Here is an 18,210-nt window from a genome sequence, read left to right as displayed (position 1 = left end):
CACTGGGCACAAACATCCAGTCACACTCATATTCATACATAGGCATGATTTAGGGTCTTCAGATGACCTAATTTACATGTTTTTTAGATGGAAAACCAAGAAGGGGCTTAGCCGAGATTCGAATAAAGGACTCCTGAACTTGAGGTATACGTATTAACAACTGTCATCATATATCGTACGTATATAACAAAGTCACCATGCTTCATAATAAGTTACAGTATATATTTATCTATTATATATTTATATTTGGATTGAGATGGATACTTGGATGGATTAAAAAAAAAACACATAGGGTCCAAACCCTTCATGAAGAGGCCTTTAAGGCTCCATCTGCTGTCAATTATAGAAGCAGGTGCTGGTTGTCCAGAGCTTTCAGACACAGAGCAAATGAGTCTTGGAAAAAAAAAGGTTAGCATCTGTTTTTTTTTTCTTTCATTTTGCAAGTCTGCTGGGCAGATTTGTTCATCTAAAAATTGTATGACAAGTACTTTAATAATATACCATTGTTCATACAATAAGGGAGCTAATGGTCAGGTAATCTTATCCACCGTTCATTATAAAGAGCAGATGCCATATGCAAAAGTGTTTTGGTAAATCCTTAAATTTCTAGTTGGCATACTAATAAAATGGAAAGGACATGTCAAAAATATTTTTTAAAATAAGATAAAAGTTTTCACTTCATTCGTTGCATATCTGGCCTATTGTTTCACGATGCAAATTTGTGTATTGTAATTTAAATGGAAAAAAACTCAATACAAAAAGTATTGTCATTTTCTGTTGCCAGTAAAACGATAAAGTTTTACACATTGATTTGGAGATTGCATTAAAACCAATCGTGAAATCTACTATACCAAACAACTTGCATGTCTTCAAATGTATCTTATAAAAATACGAAAATTCATAAACTAAAAATGTATACCTTGATTTAAATTCCCAAATATTTTGTGTTTGATTTGGTTTGCCAAAACATATGCGTGAGCAGATTCTATGTCTCTATGCAAACTCAATATGTATTTACACTAAAAGCAGTGATTTTTGTAAACTTCCATTTCTTTACAATATTGAGATATGTCGCCTATAAGCCAAGTTATCCAGCAATTATATCCTAGGGAAATTGTGACTGACCTTGGGCTAAAGTAAATAAAACAGAGGATGCATGGCACGCTACCTGCAGAACATTTAAAGAGCTTAGAACTTTTGCGACATATACAGTACTTGAAAGAGAAAATAATATTTGACACCTACATTTTACACCAAATATCCTGCATGTAGGCCTCTTTCTGTTCGTCAAATAATGACAGACCAGTGTGTGGTTCCTGATGCTGCTGCAGGCGGGCCTCTCGGGTCTGAGTGGGAGGTGCGTTTTTTTTTGTTTTTTGACTTATGAAATTTAAAGGACAGAGCCAAATTCAAACAAGCATTGCCGAAAGAAGTAGGTAGCCAACAAATACGAACGTGGTGAAACGGACAAGTGTATTAAGTGGAATGATTTTGTGGTGGAAATGTTCCATTCTGTTTCCAATAGCATGGTAAGTTGAATTATTCATTATTAATTTCCCAATTCGTAGCGCCGGACAAGTGTGATGACAAACTTGAAACGGAGTTTTTTTAAAAAAACATAATGACAGAATTTAAAAAACCTAAAAATCGACGCACGAGTTTTTCGAATGCATTATTTTTTTCATTTGAGTAGAGATATGTTTTCTCTTTAGGGCAGTGTCATTTTTTACCTTGACATTCATGCAAATTCGTGCACAACGAACAACACGTCGAAATATGGGAGTAGTTTGTATTTTCCGTATTTGTGATGTTCTGGTGTGCGACTTTACTTGCGCGTCTCAGTAAACTATGCACGGTGCGTGCGCAGCCGCTTTATCAATTACCTTCACCTGTGAGGCAAATTACACACACTGTGTCCAGCTGTGCACGCGTCGGCAGGACCGTGTTTCGGGTTGAGACCCCGGACCAGAACCAATTTGTTTTGGTTCCGTCTTTAATTAACTTGAAGACTAGAATAATGTTGAATATTAAAGTTTTGTTTGTAAATTAAAATGAAATAAATTGGTGGTCATGGGAATATAAACCTTGTTTCCTGGTTTGGTCATAAGGGAGTATCTGTCAGTCGGTCAGTATTTGAAGCATGTCCGACACACAATCGACACCTCCGGACGCTTTAGTCCAATTTGGAAATTATTTTGTCGACATAGTAAGTTATTTTTTTCTATAATTAATTGAACGTTGTTTGGGTTATATTACATAAATGCTCGGGGTTTATGTGGTAAAACAACTTAAAACAACGCCGACTGACTGAGCGCGCACATCAAAGTGACGCCGCCGGTGACAAATACAATATAAATGTCAACAGTTGCCGTGCTAGCAAAACAACGGGTATTGAATTGTTTTTAACCTTTTTTTCCTGTCAAGTTTGTATACTTCGACGACCTTAAGGCAAAACTTAAATTGTGAACTTTTTATTTCATAATGGTAATGTGATTTGTAAGCAGTTATTTATTATATGACCAGCTGCGTTTTCTAACAGGGTTCCTCTGGCTCCGAAGACCTTTTTGAGGACTGCTTTTCTCCCTGCACCTTGTCCTCCTCCTCTTCCACATTAACTTCTCAGCAAGGAAAATTCTTCTGTTCGTCTTGCTGCGGGGAGATAGTGGACAGGTATCTCCTCAAGGTATGGCCTTGTTATACTGTATCAAAGACACTATAAGTACAGAAAAGAGCCAACTCCGCCAGAGTGTTAGGACAAACTCAAATAAAAGTGAGATAAAAACTCACGGTAATTCATGGAAATTCTTGAACATGGCTTTCTGCAAACAAAGAGCCAGGGGTAACCTCATAATTAGGTCTGAGCTCTGTCATTCAGACATGCTACTATAACTCTCCAGTATGCAATAACAATGTTTGGCAACAATCAAAAAAAATATTTTCAAGCTGATTCTCCTTTCAGGTGAACAATTTATGTTGGCATGTCCGCTGCTTGTCATGCTGTGTGTGCAAGACATCCTTAGGGAGACATGTGAGCTGCTTTATCAAGGAGACACAAGTTTTCTGCAAACTAGACTACTTCAGGTAACACAAAATGTTTTGGTCTGGCTATGGGGATGATAAATATATTTATTATTAAATAATGTATGAGTATATACCTTTATTATCCCATCAGATTATATATTTTTTTGTGGTTTAACCAAAATGAACGCATTTTACTGATAATGTTTAGAGTTCACCATTTTTTGTGTTCTTTATCAGGAAATATGGGACACGTTGTGCACGTTGTGGTCGGAACATCCATACCAGTGACTGGGTGCGACAGGCAAGAGGTAACACCTACCACCTGGCTTGTTTTGCCTGTGCCACCTGTAAGCGTCAGCTGTCGACTGGAGAGGAATGTGGGCTATTAGAAAACAGAGTCTACTGCCGGCCCCACTATGATGTTATGATGGAGAATATCAAACGTTCTAAAGAAAATGGTGAGCAAAAAGGAACACAGTAATGACCAAATGTAAATTGTGTCCAATGTTTTAGCTGTTGATGCCTCTACTGCAGTGTTGATACTTCAGATATAACTATTTGCAGCGGTTGAGATATTAAATGGCAGGCGGACAAAAACATAAAGCTAAGATTAAACTAAAATAAAAACTATAACATACACTGTGTTGTCTCTGATGACCAATCCTAAGTAGATAGAGACCAGGCAGTGAAAGATGACTCCAGCACCATGCCCAGACCCGCTAAGAGGGCTAGGACCAGTTTTACTGTTGACCAGTTGCAGGTACTGAATTGTTGTCAAGCCCTCCACAAAACGTAGACTTTGGAGTTGTTGTGTTTTGTTCATACTGTACATACTTTACATTCACTGAAGTTATACTAGGTGTAAAGGACCCATGGTTGTTCCGAGCACTGGTCACGTGAGCCTCATGCCCTCAACTCTATCTTTAGGTAATGCAAACTCAGTTTGCTCAAGACAACAACCCAGATGCTCAGACTCTCCAGACACTGTCAGAAAGGACTGGTCTAAGCCGCAGAGTTATTCAGGTGGGCTAAGACAAAATTATTTAAATAATTGCTTTTAATCGATGGATAACTGTTGTTTGAATTTCTATTTCCTTAATTAAAAATGGACATTATTTCAAATTCATAGTGCCCAAAAAGAACTGCATCAACACAACAGAGATCTCGAAGTTATGAATTCGGATTTATTTATATTTGTTTTTTGTATATATCCATGTATATTTTACAAATGAATCGGTAATGAATTTTTTTTGCCAACATTTTCAATTATGGATTTTTATTGACTCACTGTTGCAGCCCTATTGAAAAGTCCCTTCTGGTACTGTAATTTCAACACGGATCTTATGCTGCAGAACATTTATTGACATTGCAGCTTACCCTAATTTCTCTCAACTGCAGGTCTGGTTCCAGAACTGCAGAGCCCGTCAAAAGAAACACACAACCACAAATTGTGCCCCTAAAACAATGCCTTCACTCCCTACTGGTCATCTGACAACACCACTGTTTGATGACTTGCAGTACACAACTTATATTACACCAGATGTGCCTCTTCTGACCACAATGACCTATATGGAGGGTAAGAAATCCTCTCTTCACACTCGTCTCAACCAACATTTTCAAACAGAAAAACCTTGAACCCACATCATTGTATAAAATAGTGTTAGACCTTTCCCAAATTAAAGTTGTACGTACGTATACACTTCAATTTCAAGTTCATTGTTGGCAAATTTCTGAGAAATGCTTGCAAATTGTATTTGTTTAAATTATGACTTTTTTTCTTATGCATTATTTATATTTTCAGTACAAACGCAAGACCCACTTCTACTTCAGCCGCTCATACCCCATCCACTAACACAGCTGCCCATCAGACACACTTAAGAGGCTGTCTACCACTGGGAGAGGTCAAGGTCACCACTCACTAATTGTCCATCTATGTTTTCTTCACCACTTATCCTCTTTTGGGTGACGAGCGAGCCTGTGCCAGCGGGTGGCGAGGAAACACCCTGGACTGGAAGCCAGCCAATTTCACAAGTTATTACTGTAAAGTTTACGCCCCCGAATGTGTTCCCATGCACTTCAAATACACAGGAAAGGTAGAGGAATTCGAGTGGAGTTTTATGTTTAAAAAGTATGCTACTTTAATTTATATGCATAGTATGTTGAAAGCACTAAGACAGTTGAAGTAAATTATTTGATTAAAAATGAAATTTCAGTCTCCACTTATATTTATAGGATATAAAATGTCTGTCATCTGCTGTTACAAAATTCTCAGCCGCTAGTTAAACTGAAAATTACTTGAACCAGTATTTACATTCTTGCACCTCCATTTTTTGATTGTTATGATGAATGTGTAATGATCATTTGGCACACTACAGTTGGCTGATTGTTATGCTCAATTCTTCATATACTGTGCTTAATTCTCATGTATTATCACAAGGATGCACTACCACAAAATAAATCACAGCAAACATTGTCATTTGTCAAATGTGAATGCAGGAATTACACGCTTGCATAACAATATTTAAATATAAAATGGATGCTGATATGAGGGCTGAAAGTTGGTATCTTACCGAATTGTCCCAATTATCAAACGAAGCTTGTCAGTTAGGTGATTTTAGCCAACTACACAACTATATACAAAATCTGCATTTACTGTACTGTGTAGTGTATAAACTTAGTCTCGGTACAATTTTTGCTCTAGTGTAAACTTCATGATACAAGAGTGATTCTGAATACTGTACAATAATGAACTAGTCCTAGAATGAACTGCTGCACTGTATGCAACAGTTATACGGAACAAAAGCAAACATTTCCCTTGAATTTTGATTCAATTATATTTATATTCTTTTAAATCGACATATTTAATTTTGCTTCATTTGTGTTCATAAAGACTGGCCATAAATTAAATGTTAAAATTAAGGAGACAAAATAAAATAAGTTTCGTTTAATGATCAATTGCGTTACGTTCTACTAATCATCAGCACGTATGAATGAGTACGTCACTCAAGGTAAAAAAAAAAAATTAAAAACATCGGGGGTTACACGGCCCTTAAGGACCGCTGATCTTGCGCGTTTAACTCGATGACGTAATTATATTCCTTTATTTTGAAAGCGCCTTGTCCGGAAGTGATACTTGATATTTTGACATGCGCACATCGTCGATGAAGAAAAGCTGCGTATCCAACCATCAAACTTGTAAACATTAGCGAGCCGAAATCCCTGTGTTTTTCTTCGTCTGATTTTGGCATGTAAATACAAGGTAATTGTCCTTCAAAATCAATACACTTTCTTTCGTTTTGACATTCGGAGTTTTTAATAACAGCTCTGGATGTGGCGTGTTTGCTGATAATGTGGAGTTAATGTTAGCATGGCATTCTGTTGATACCAGTTTTAGGCAAAAGCTATAGATTCTCACGTATTACAAAACGGTACTCTTGTAAATACATTAAATTACCCTTACACAAAATTACCTTTGTTTTTCCCCTGCATTACTTAAAATACTCGTCATGGGAAATCGGTTGACACTCAGCTACCGACAAAAGCAAACAAGTTAGTTTACGATTTGTTCAAAGAGCAGTCTAACGTTTACATTGGATTTTTGATTTAACATTAAGTTTACAGTATTGCAATGCATTCTATAGGAATTTGTCTGGTCCATATTGTCGAAATAAAATGTCCTGCGTAGAGATATTTTGCTACTTTGCTGGCTGAGCTCCTTTATGGGATGTGTCTATTTGCTGAAACTACAAATGGTTAACATGAAACGACATGACTTCCACTTTTTTTTTGTAATACGTAATCTATAAAACGTATGAGCGAACGAGGCACTACTTTCTGTGACAGATGCCTGACGTTACGCTCATTAACCATTCAAGTTATTTGCAGTAACCGGCGAAGGTAAACAATTAAAGGGGATCTAAGAAAAGCAAAACAGTAATTGGGCAAAGGTAAAACATACAGTGTGTTGAGAGATGAAACATTATAACAGCCATAGGAGAAATTATTAATTCCTGACACAGTTTTAAAACAGCCAGGCTGGTTACATGTAGTGAAGCAGAAAAGTGGGGGTGGGTGGTGCACACAATTCTATATTCTGATATAGTTTCTTTGTGTTTGCAGGCTTTTAAGGTGTGGTACAAAACACTGTTCTACCTTGCATGGACCCAAAGCTGATGCGCAGGTATGTCTGAAAATAATCTGAATTTGGGATTCCTCAAGTTAGCAGTACAGAAAAGGCACAACCATGAATTGAATACGGTTCTGTGACTGGATTGGTCCATACTAACAAGTGTTTACAAAGCATATATTCACTCACTTGACTGTGTGGTTCACCTCCAGGGCCACCAGCGCACGTCAAGACGCCACTGGAATGGACATCACCAGCCGCTGTACTTTGGGGGACCCTAACAAGCTTCCCGAAGGGGTCCCCCAGCCTGCGCGCATGCCGTACGTCTCGGACAAACACCCACGGCAAACCCTAGAAGTGATAAACTTGCTGAGAAAGCACCGTGAGCTCTGTGATGTGGTACTTGTGGTGGGTGCCAAGAAAATTTATGCCCATCGTGTCATTCTTTCTGCTTGCAGTCCTTACTTCAGGTAATAGAGCAAGTTGGATGAACTTTACCAATATTTATTATAATGGTCTTGCCACGTATACAATCTTTTTTGTCCTGTTCTCTTCAGGGCAATGTTTACTGGGGAGCTTGCTGAAAGTAGACAGACTGAAGTTGTTATTCGAGATATTGATGAGAGAGCAATGGAACTGTTGATCGACTTTGCCTATACTTCGCAGGTAATAATGTTTGTATGCAGGACGTGTTTTTAGTGTATAAATTGCTTTCAGCTTACTTACGTAAATCAGTGGCCCCAAAATCCACCAGTTCAATTAAATGTGCTCCTTCCATCTGTAGGTGACTGTAGAGGAAGGGAATGTTCAGACCCTGCTTCCAGCAGCCTGTCTGCTCCAGCTTGCTGAGATCCAGGAGGCTTGCTGCGAGTTCCTCAAGAGGCAGCTGGATCCTTCCAACTGCCTGGGTATCAGGGCATTTGCAGACACTCACTCCTGCCGGGAACTGCTTCGCATTGCAGACAAATTCACGCAACACAATTTTCAAGAGGTAAAAATGTACACATTTTTTAGCCTGATACATTTTAGGGATAGTGAATATTTTAAATCATCCAAACTAAATGAAATGTTCCCAATGTGATAATGAAAAATGTCTTTTTCATTGTCTTGTTAGGTTATGGAAAGTGAGGAGTTCATGTTACTACCCGCCAACCAGTTGATTGATATAATTTCCAGCGATGAACTTAATGTGCGAAGTGAGGAGCAGGTTTTTAATGCTGTGATGGCCTGGGTGAAATATAGCATTCAGGAACGCAGACCACAACTACCCCAGGTATGTTTCTTGTTGAAAAAGCATTAAAGCATTTTTTTTTTTTTTTTTTTACCAGTGTAGTTGGAAAAATGGACACTCAATGATTTTCTTTTGGTTTTAGGTTCTACAACATGTCAGACTACCGCTCCTTAGCCCCAAATTTCTGGTGGGCACTGTGGGCTCAGACCCTCTTATCAAGAGTGATGAAGAATGCAGGTAATCCAAATGATAGATCAAAAATTTCATGTAACTTTTGCACTTAGGCATTTCTCTTTTTTATTTGTCAATCTGTCACTGTATCAATTTGGTTAGTATGATGTGTGCTATATAACTCTCGTCTGTGGCTGTTAGAGACCTGGTTGATGAAGCTAAGAACTACCTGTTGCTGCCACAAGAAAGGCCACTGATGCAAGGCCCAAGAACCCGGCCAAGGAAACCCATACGGTGTGGTGAAGTCCTTTTTGCAGGTTAGTTTTATTTAGTATTTATTTAGTATTACAATCGAAAGACATTTTATGGGGCTAGGTGATATGAACAAAATTACATAGTATCTTAAAACGAATGCTCAACATTTCAATGATTAAAAAACAAAATTATGAAAACCAAGCTTTTTTTTTTTAAGGAAAAAAACAAAACAATCCAAACGGGCGTCACCTGGGGGGCGGTACGAGCCTCATACTTTCTTGACATTCTGAGCTCTCCAAAGGTTCAAATCCCCTTCAATTCTCCCTGTTCCAGAAGATGAGTCGAAATCTTTCATTTTCTTATAGTTGGTGGTTGGTGCAGTGGTGACGCCATATCCAGTGTGGAACGTTACGATCCTCAGACCAATGAGTGGCGGATGGTGGCATCAATGAGTAAGCGGCGTTGTGGAGTGGGTGTCAGTGTCCTGGATGACTTGCTGTATGCTGTAGGAGGACATGACGGCTCCTCCTATCTCAACTCAGTAGAGAGGTGTGCAAAAATGTTGCTTTTCATTGTCTCTTTAGAGCTGTGGTTCCCAAAATTTACAAGAGTAGCTGCCGTTAAAAATTGGATTCTGCTTTGGTCTCGTCCTCTTCTGTTTTTGTTGTGATATGACTTTCCTGAGCCACACCTTTTCAAACTGAAGCCATGATAGTTTCGTTGAGCTCTTTGCAGTTAGTTTAGTGACCTCCACTTCTTGGAGGCACAGTGTCTGATGATTTTACATGCTGTGCATGCCAGAAGCACTTGCCTTGCTCAAAAAAATGATAATATTTGAATGAACCATTTTGGGGACAAAAATTACCTCAGCAAAAAGTAGGCCAAGTTAAAGAATTGAACAAGAGGAGAGAAGAAAATATAAGAAAAGGGGTCATTTCTTTGTCTGTCCATGCTTCTAGTCAAAAGTTTTCTGTGTGACATTTTTTCTATTTCTTATTTGGTTGTTCCAGATATGATCCAAAGACCAACCAATGGAGCAGTGATGTGGCCCCAACTAGCACCTGTCGAACCAGTGTAGGCGTAGCTGTTCTTGGTGGTTTTTTGTATGCGGTAGGAGGACAGGATGGGGTTTCCTGTCTCAACATTGTTGAAAGGTACTAGTTGAAACCTCAAGTTATTGCCCATGAAAATGCGTGAGGTGCTTTCAACACGCTTGCTGTGCAGGTATGATCCAAAAGAGAACAAATGGACTCGTGTGGCCTCCATGAGCACCAGGCGACTAGGTGTCGCCGTGGCTGTGCTCGGAGGTTTTTTGTATGCTGTAGGAGGCTCTGATGGGACATCCCCATTAAATACAGGTATTAAATAAACTGTATGATCTGAACTTTTCCAATTGTGCAATTTTCAAAAATGTATCTACAGTAACAATGGTAACGCACATTTCAAGGTTTGTATAGAACTAGTGTGGGAACATAATGCGGAAAGAGACAATTTTTTTTAAAAATAGGTCAACATGATGCAAAATGAGTAGGTTACAGTGAGGAAAACAAATTGGGAAATAATATTCACCTGACAGTTTTCCTTTCTCGTTCTCCTCCTCAGTGGAGCGTTACAATCCTCAGGAGAACCGATGGCACACCGTATCTCCAATGGGTACGCGGCGTAAGCACCTTGGCTGTGCAGTCTACCAAGACATGATTTATTCTGTTGGAGGCCGGGATGACACAACAGAGTTGAGCAGTGCAGAGCGTTACAATCCCAGGACCAACCAGTGGTCTCCTGTAGTCGCTATGACATCCAGACGGAGTGGGGTATGTACCGTCGTCAGCCGGCATATGAATTGTGTAAACCTGCATATGATTGGTTTCATTTGAAATGCATTGGGAGGAAAAAAATGAAAAACATTCAATGAGTGTTTCTCTCCAAAAAAGTTTCACATTAGCATGTTACACTTGGATCACTTAATGTTGATGTGTTGGTTTTGATTATCACTGCGTCTTCAGGTGGGCTTAGCTGTAGTCAATGGTCAATTGATGGCAGTAGGAGGATTTGATGGGACGACATATTTGAAAACTATCGAAGTTTACGACCCTGATGCCAACACATGGAGGTAGGTTCCTTTTGCTGCCCTAATTCTATTTAAGTCGTGTATATTTAAGAGTTTCTGTATACTCATTGAATGCCATTCAACAATGTGAAAATGACTCATTATTTTAAAATATTATGTTGAGTCCCTACCACTAACTTGATTTGACCCCTTCACAGGTTGTACGGAGGAATGAATTACCGACGACTAGGTGGTGGAGTGGGCGTCATTAAAATGACTCACTGTGAATCCCACATATGGTAACGCTAGCCTCCCTCACAGACACACACACACACACACAGCCTTCGAAGTGGACGCCACCAACACTCATACCTCCATAAAAGACTGTTACTTATGTGAGGATAAAAGAAATGTTTGGACGACACTGAAAGCAGAACGCATTTCCTACTCATCATCATCATCCCTCCTTCAACTTTCAAAACTCTTGTCTTCAGTGATTGAACATTATCTCCTTGTTATGCATTGTGCACAGAGAGCACACGCTGGGCATCACTGAAGCGCCAGATTGGAAAAGCAGTTATAAGGACCCTTCCAGTGACCTCATCTTACTTTTACCTTCAAAGCTTTTAGCTCAAAAACTGACTTGCAATTGTGTAGGTTTGTTTAATGGAGACGTGTGGGCAGTGACTGTTTCTAAACCTTAGAACAAGGGAGGGGGTTAAAAGATCATCAAAGGAGGCAAAATAAAACATTGTACAGCATCCAGCAAACAAGCAATCATTTTGTCCAGTTTCCATGAGACAGATAACGAACGCTAACTCAATATACAACCTACTCACATTTCCACATAGCTTGTACGACATCCCAGTTAATATTTATGTATGCAATTTAAACAGAAAGCGATCAAAACAAATTGCTGCTTGTCGATAAAAAGCATCTTTACAATCCTGCCACTTTCCAACAGAAAAATCGGGACAAGCAAGTCACATCCTATTTGTGACTTGCCTATATATGACACATGCCTAGCATTGTGTTTTATGACGATGTGTTTTGAATACTTTGTTCAGGCCCCTCGTCACACTACTGCAATAAATAAAAGTTTAAACTCCAAAATCAGTCATTTCTGTCGCTCGCCGAGTCTCGTTCTGAAACAGCTCAGTGTGCTTTTAGCTGACTTGCACAATTAAATTTGTGCGGAGAGTCCACATATGAAAAGTTGATTTCCTTTTTAACAAAAGAGGCCACACTGTCCTAAGTTAATATAGTTGTTATTGATCACTTTCAAAAGCAGACTAATAAACATTTGATGAGATTGTGGCTATAAAAGAAAAAAGAAATGGTGGAAACAACCGTCAGAGTTTGGTCTGGAAATCGTGTTGCTTGCTTACTGGATTACTGCATTTTTTTTTTTTTTTTTTTTAGAATTAGCTTCCCTTTTGAAAAGTATTCAGTTATCTATAGCTTTAAAAAAAAATCTCAAGAACAGGCCAAGGCTTTCTAAATTGGATTGCTGACACTTACAATTAACTTAGACAAATATGAAAATCAGCTTTCATCCCTCTTGTTCCATCAAGTTGTTCTGCTTTGGGTCACATTACTTCTGAGCGGGCTTGTGTGCAGCAATGTGGTGCAATAGTGCCACCTGCTGGTAACTGTGGAATAGTGCAGCTGTTCCTTTGTAATCGTGCTGCCTTTCCAATAGGTGGGGTTGACCTTGGGTGGAAACGGTTCATGACAGACGTTTATATACTCAGAATGTATTGCAGTGCAACTGGAAGTGAGTTTCAGATGTAATTTAATTTCTTTAAATCTATTTTGTTGTACTTTGCTAAACTTTGCATACAAATATTTCAAGTCACCAGTTGTTTTGGAGGCAAACATTTAGACTGTTTAATGCAGTGGTGCTTGATGTTTTGACTGGCTTTTGTTTCAAAGTGCTTTGTGTGTGCGTGTGTGTGTCACTGCAATCACAAAGCTCATAACGATAAGTAAATGTTAAAGGCAGCTCATCTCCGATTTCACAATTTCATGAAGGAACAAATGCTCTCTAGGATTAATGTTCGAGGAAAGTTAACCCCGCCAATCTGCCATGTTCTTAGTTATGCAAGTCTTTGTGTTACAGATGCATCTTTCACAAAATTCGATCATTTCATGCATTTTATTATTTGTTTTTATTTTTTTAACAACATGCACCATTTAGCCTCGTTTTAGAAAACAAAAGTGAAATCCTCTTGCTGAAAAATGCCTAATTCAGTTATGCAGTTTTACTGCCATTATGAAATGTACCACACAGCCCTTTTTTTGTGTCAGGGCAAAAACAAATCTGCTATTAATGCTCAAGGAGTACAGTTGCTCAAGAAGAAGAGCTATAAATGATTTAAGTATGTCCTCACTATTTTTTCCCTCCAAGTACATGTTCTTTCTTAAAAAGCCTTAATTTGAGCATTTTCTTCAACAGTTTTACACTTTTCTGGGGTTTCTGTACATGGTTCAAAACTAGACGGGAGTTTTCCAGGACTAATGTGCTCTTGTAACGATCAGTTGGAACTTGTTTGGTGTGACCTCTGTGAAGTATGTCCTACTTGTAATCTGAATAGAATTCCTAACACAGATTCAGTTTTAAGCTATGGCCTCAACATCAAAAATGTTCTCCATGAAAATAATAAAATTTGTTTTAGTGGGGAAAGAAAGGTTCCCGTGTTCATGTATGTTGTATGTTTTCTATGATAAAATTATTTTCGTGTCTGACCTGAAAAGTATTTGCTCTTTTCTGAAATTCATACTCTGAGCCACGAAATAAGACATACAACAAACTCTGGCATCATGTATGTCGAAGCCTGAAAGCTAATTTATTTTTAACCGGAAATCCTTCACTCTTGCAGCTGGAAGTTTTTCTTCAGCATTTTTGATCATCCAATCACAAAGTCATAGTGTTTATGATTCGATGTGGTTTGGAAGTCCGGAAAACATTTTATTTACGTCAAAATAAGCTTGCCTACTCCAATAATGGCAATTTGACGAAGAAAATGTTATGAATGCGCTTGTGTTACTTGGAACAAAATGCAATAAGTACTATGAAGAATTCTTTTTTTTAATTTTTATATAGAAATAATAGCTTTTCCGAGCGGCACTGGTTAGTTTTAAATATAAAACAAATATGTTGTACATGTGTTCATCTTTTATAAAGGGAACCGAAACAAAATGTCAAAATGTACAGTATTTAAATTTTCATTAAAAATAATTTCTTCTGAAGAGAAGGTTTTTAGCCACCTCCTGTTCATGCTTTCTATTTCTCCAGCTTTTAAAAATATGCATTCACATGGCACTGATGATGCAGAAAGACAAATATTTGCATACCACTTCCCGTACACGTGACATCAGCGTGGGAGCATTATTTATGATATGATTATGCCTTTTTTTTTTTTTACTTTTTAAATCATACCCCTGTCCTCAGCACAGCTATGAGTGGCTTTCTTTCTCTCTTTTTGTTTGTGGAGCACGGACACAAATGGAGTTGTAAAACAGTAGCCCCCTAACCTGTTGCCTGCTGCTCTGCGATGAGATCACTGGCTGTGAAATATTAAAATAAGATGACTAATCCACTGTAATTGTCATTTATGGTGCATCGTATGACAGTGTAGAGAGCCTCGTGAATCAAGCATGGATGAATAACGTTTGAAGCATCATCACAAAGACTTCAACAAAGGTCTCAGCAGAGCTGCAAGTTGAATGAAAAGCTTTGTAAACTCCTTCAGACAAAAAGAAGTTAGAGGCATCTCCGGGAGCGAAAGTAACTTCAGTAAACCTGAGAACAAGTTGAAAATAACTCAGTGGGAATAACAGAGGATAAAAGTCAGGATTGCAACTCAGGTTTTCAGCAGGAGTTTGTCAGATGTTTGAGAACACACGCCGCTGCACACAGCTGCATCTGTCAAAGTTCAGAGAATGTTTAGAGACCGTAGTGCTCCTGAGAAACATTGATGTCAACTTGGAAGGGCTCCACAGCAAAATTCCCTCAAGGTGAACAATACAAAGCGCTGTGGACATACAAGCACGTATAGCAAAGAAAGGCTCTGGTGAAGTCAGAAAAATCCAGGAAGTGAAATATTTTATATATATGAATTTTTTATATTTAGTATATATGACTGGTTATTTTTTTACGATATCGGGAGGCTGTCTGATTCTAATGGCCTTTTACTTCCTTATTGTCAGGGTTTGTCATGATCAAGTTAGGCCTTTTATTACTCTGAAAGCTTGCACTGAATGAACAAGCGCACGGGAAGACAAGTGTCCTTTGATTAAGCGACATCAGTAGACTGAAATAGGCCATTGAACCTCTGTGACAATGCTGCTAGTCTTTGAGGTTACACTCAGGAAAAATAATTTTGATGGTACAAAGAAGAAATAAAATTCTAATAAATGTTGACTTGGAGTCAAGGCATTAAAAAAGACTGGATAGCTTGCAATCATTCTGCATGTTTTCGGTAAAGTCTTTCTTATTAAGAGACAGGTCTAGTGTGATGTTGAATTTAATCTGACAGTGGTATTTTGATTCACATCACATCGGTACTTTGTGTCAAGCTTGCCAACTTGGTTGTGATACAAATAAACAGCAGGTACAAAAGCTAGTCCACAATCTTTGTCAGATATTTCAGGCTAATTATAGTCGTTGGTTTTTGGAAATGCTACAGCTGTCGGCTGCTGTGACATGTTGTCAGGTTGAGGCTCATAATGCAAATTTCCACCAACTTCATACAATATTAGTTTTTTAACTGTATGCTTATTTTTATGTAAAAGCAGGTAGACTGATGAAGAAGCCCTTCACATGATTTATAATCTATCAATGTTGGTAAAACGTGTGTATAATTCATCATGCATTTTCTGAAGAGCAAAAAAACCCAAAAAGACATTGGTCCTAATGCCATTTGATTCGTATTATAGTGCCGTATATATAATATAATATAATATAATATAATATAATATAATATAATATAACACAACGCACCGTAACGTAATGCAACGCAACGTAATGTAATATATATAATATAAAACACCTCAATCATTACATTTTAAAGGGTGACACTTCCATGCAGGAAAAAAAAACAATAACCCAAAAAACCCCACAGGCATACAGTATTTCTATCCGTTGACTCCCTCGATAAAAAGGAAATAAGCATTATTGCCACACAGCAGAGGCCTATTTGCGTCACCTACCACATACAGCATATTCTTTTGTGGCTGACTATATTGAAACTTATTACATTCATAAACCCTAACCCTGGTAAAGAAATGATAAGGATCCATCAGTAAAATGCTCACATTTGCAATAGACTGGATATTAGATATCTTTGGTCATCTGTCATCCGTGGATGCTGCTCTGAATTATAATGACATTGACTTTCATACATGCATTGTTCATATTGCTCAGCCTGAATGGTGGGGGGTGCAAGGCAGGGCCCACACTAAGCAAATCGTTAGTCAATCACAAGGTACATAGAGATGGAGAATGATGCAAACTCACATTCCCACCTATGGGTAATTTAGAGCCCTTAATTAGTATAGAATGCATGTTATTGGAATATGGGAGGACTACTATACAAGGCTTGGAAAAAATTGTAATGTGATTATGTCTTATTTTTCTGCAACTATAACGGAATACACAACTACCTGTTAAAATTCATCCTGTGGGCCGGTTTTGTATTTTGACTAGATAGTAAGTTACATCCGCAGAATAAATAAATGTTCAATCAATCAAATGGATATTCATGTTCCTTCGCTATTTCATGACATCATCATGAAATGAAAGTGCCACTTGATAAATTATTCAAATGTTTGACTCTACGCAGCAAGGCAAATAAAATTATGCATGGTGAACTGCAATAGCAGGCTGGACTATTTATGAACTTGCTTTAGGAGGTGACAAGAAAAAAGGTTGGTGTACAGTGCTCATGAAAGTAAAATACTAATGGTGTTTGGTAGTAATGTTGCAGAAATATTATGGTAGGAACTACTACATCCGAGAACTGATTAAAATAGAATAACAATTGCAATTTTTCTCTCTCTTGCTCTCACTTTCCAATGAATATCCAATCCAAGAAAGTCCATCATGATAGCAGCCTTGCGTTGAATCAGAAATAAAACATTTACTTTGAAAAACAATGATCAACATTTTTGGTCTATTTTCTGATGTAATGTCCAGTTTTTAATAAAAAGAATAGAAATTCATATTTTTTCTTTAGCTGATACACTGGCGATCAAATCAGCAAATTAAATAATTAAAATAAAATAATACTAATACTAATTAAAATAATAATTAGTTGCAGCCCTAGAATTAAATATTACATATTGACTATTTTGCGCTTCATCCACTTCAGTTGAAGTCATCATTAATAATTTCATGCGCTGCACATATTAGTTGTGCACCTGATCCTGTCTTATTTTTACAAATGGATAGTATATTTTTAAATATATCATGAAAGTTACAATGAGCTTATTGGTTAATGCTTTCTAATTTACACATTTGAACAGAGGTGAACATCAGTGACGCAGGATCTTTTTGTTTTCCAAAAAGTGGTTCGATCAATAGAATCCTAACCATAATGCCAAAGAGCCCGCGGAAAATTGAGGTGAAGTGGACTCGGAAAGGATTATGTTTAAAAAAAAAAAATACAACAACAAAGTGCTGTGGTTATCAGCTGTGCCTCCATGTGAAAACCCAATGAAAAAGACACGGCGGTGCCAGATTTTTAAAAAGGAACTGGTCAAGCAAAGCACTCTTCTTCCTGCAGACACAGAAAGGAATCAGGAGGTTGGCGACTGCAATAACACAATAACTCAGTGCTGTCTCCAACCATGACTAAGAAGGAAGCAACAAGAAAAAAAAACACGAGGCAACATTGCCCACATACTTCTCAACATGCTGCCATATTAAAAAAATGGACCAAAATTGAAGGATATTGATTATCTAGGGATCCAAACAGCCTGGCAGGATGTCTCCCACCCACGACATGAAACAATCTCTTCTAACGCTCTCAAAGAAAACAAAATCTCAAGGTGCAAAAGACTCCCGAAAGACATCACTAAACCAAATGAAAACATAGCACATCAAGCAAAACTCTTAATAAGCTCTCAGATAAACTACAGCAAAGCATTAAACTAAAAGCGGTGAAATAAACATAAACCCTCAGGGCAAACACTGTTCAGCTGACAAAAGAAAATGACAAAATGAAGAATTAATTAAAGTGTGACAAAACAGCAAGGAAGTTAACGGAAAAATAAAAAGTGGGGGTCGAGCTAAAAGCGTCCTACACAACACTTCAACGCTACTGAGGCATCACCAGAGGCCAATGGCACGACCCA

At 38.0% G+C, this 18,210-nt stretch overlaps 2 protein-coding genes across 2 annotated transcripts; both read left to right on the top strand.

The window, feature by feature from the left end:
• The first annotated feature begins 1,442 nt into the window (after window positions 1–1,442).
• LOC119136997 (LIM/homeobox protein Lhx8-like) lies at window positions 1,443–5,470 on the top strand. The gene is made up of 8 exons (XM_037275940.1): window positions 1,443–1,529; window positions 2,540–2,683; window positions 2,960–3,081; window positions 3,259–3,479; window positions 3,690–3,781; window positions 3,949–4,044; window positions 4,420–4,597; window positions 4,823–5,470. The coding sequence occupies exons 1-8, from the start codon at window positions 1,503–1,505 to the stop codon at window positions 4,897–4,899; spliced, it is 957 nt and encodes a 318-aa protein (XP_037131835.1). The 5' UTR covers window positions 1,443–1,502; the 3' UTR covers window positions 4,900–5,470.
• A 688-nt stretch (window positions 5,471–6,158) lies between these two features.
• klhl20 (kelch-like family member 20) lies at window positions 6,159–13,607 on the top strand. Its single transcript, XM_037276217.1, has 14 exons — window positions 6,159–6,280; window positions 7,141–7,201; window positions 7,360–7,617; window positions 7,705–7,813; window positions 7,932–8,138; window positions 8,262–8,420; window positions 8,521–8,615; window positions 8,751–8,866; window positions 9,170–9,353; window positions 9,815–9,958; window positions 10,029–10,162; window positions 10,407–10,615; window positions 10,808–10,914; window positions 11,070–13,607. Exons 2-14 carry the CDS (start codon window positions 7,179–7,181, stop codon window positions 11,152–11,154), a joined length of 1,830 nt encoding a protein of 609 aa, XP_037132112.1. The 5' UTR covers window positions 6,159–6,280; window positions 7,141–7,178; the 3' UTR covers window positions 11,155–13,607.
• The last annotated feature ends 4,603 nt before the right edge of the window (window positions 13,608–18,210 follow it).

This window comes from Syngnathus acus, chromosome 17, assembly GCF_901709675.1.
Source record: "Syngnathus acus chromosome 17, fSynAcu1.2, whole genome shotgun sequence".
In the NCBI taxonomy this organism is placed as follows: Eukaryota; Metazoa; Chordata; class Actinopteri; order Syngnathiformes; family Syngnathidae; genus Syngnathus; species Syngnathus acus.
The sequence above is the reverse complement of the archived record's forward strand: the minus strand, read 5'-3'. Positions and strand labels throughout refer to the sequence as shown.

Excerpts from the sequence above, each read along its gene's own strand:
- LOC119136997 (XM_037275940.1), top strand. The coding sequence starts at position 1,503 with ATGTTCCATTCTGTTTCCAATAGCATG. Across the intron at positions 2,684-2,959 it reads TGGACAGGTATCTCCTCAAG|GTGAACAATTTATGTTGGCA; the intron begins GTATGGCCTTGT and ends TTCTCCTTTCAG. Across the intron at positions 4,045-4,419 it reads TAAGCCGCAGAGTTATTCAG|GTCTGGTTCCAGAACTGCAG; the intron begins GTGGGCTAAGAC and ends TCTCAACTGCAG.
- klhl20 (XM_037276217.1), top strand. The coding sequence starts at position 7,179 with ATGGACCCAAAGCTGATGCGCAG. Across the intron at positions 7,202-7,359 it reads GACCCAAAGCTGATGCGCAG|GGCCACCAGCGCACGTCAAG; the intron begins GTATGTCTGAAA and ends GTTCACCTCCAG. Across the intron at positions 8,421-8,520 it reads GCAGACCACAACTACCCCAG|GTTCTACAACATGTCAGACT; the intron begins GTATGTTTCTTG and ends TTTTGGTTTTAG.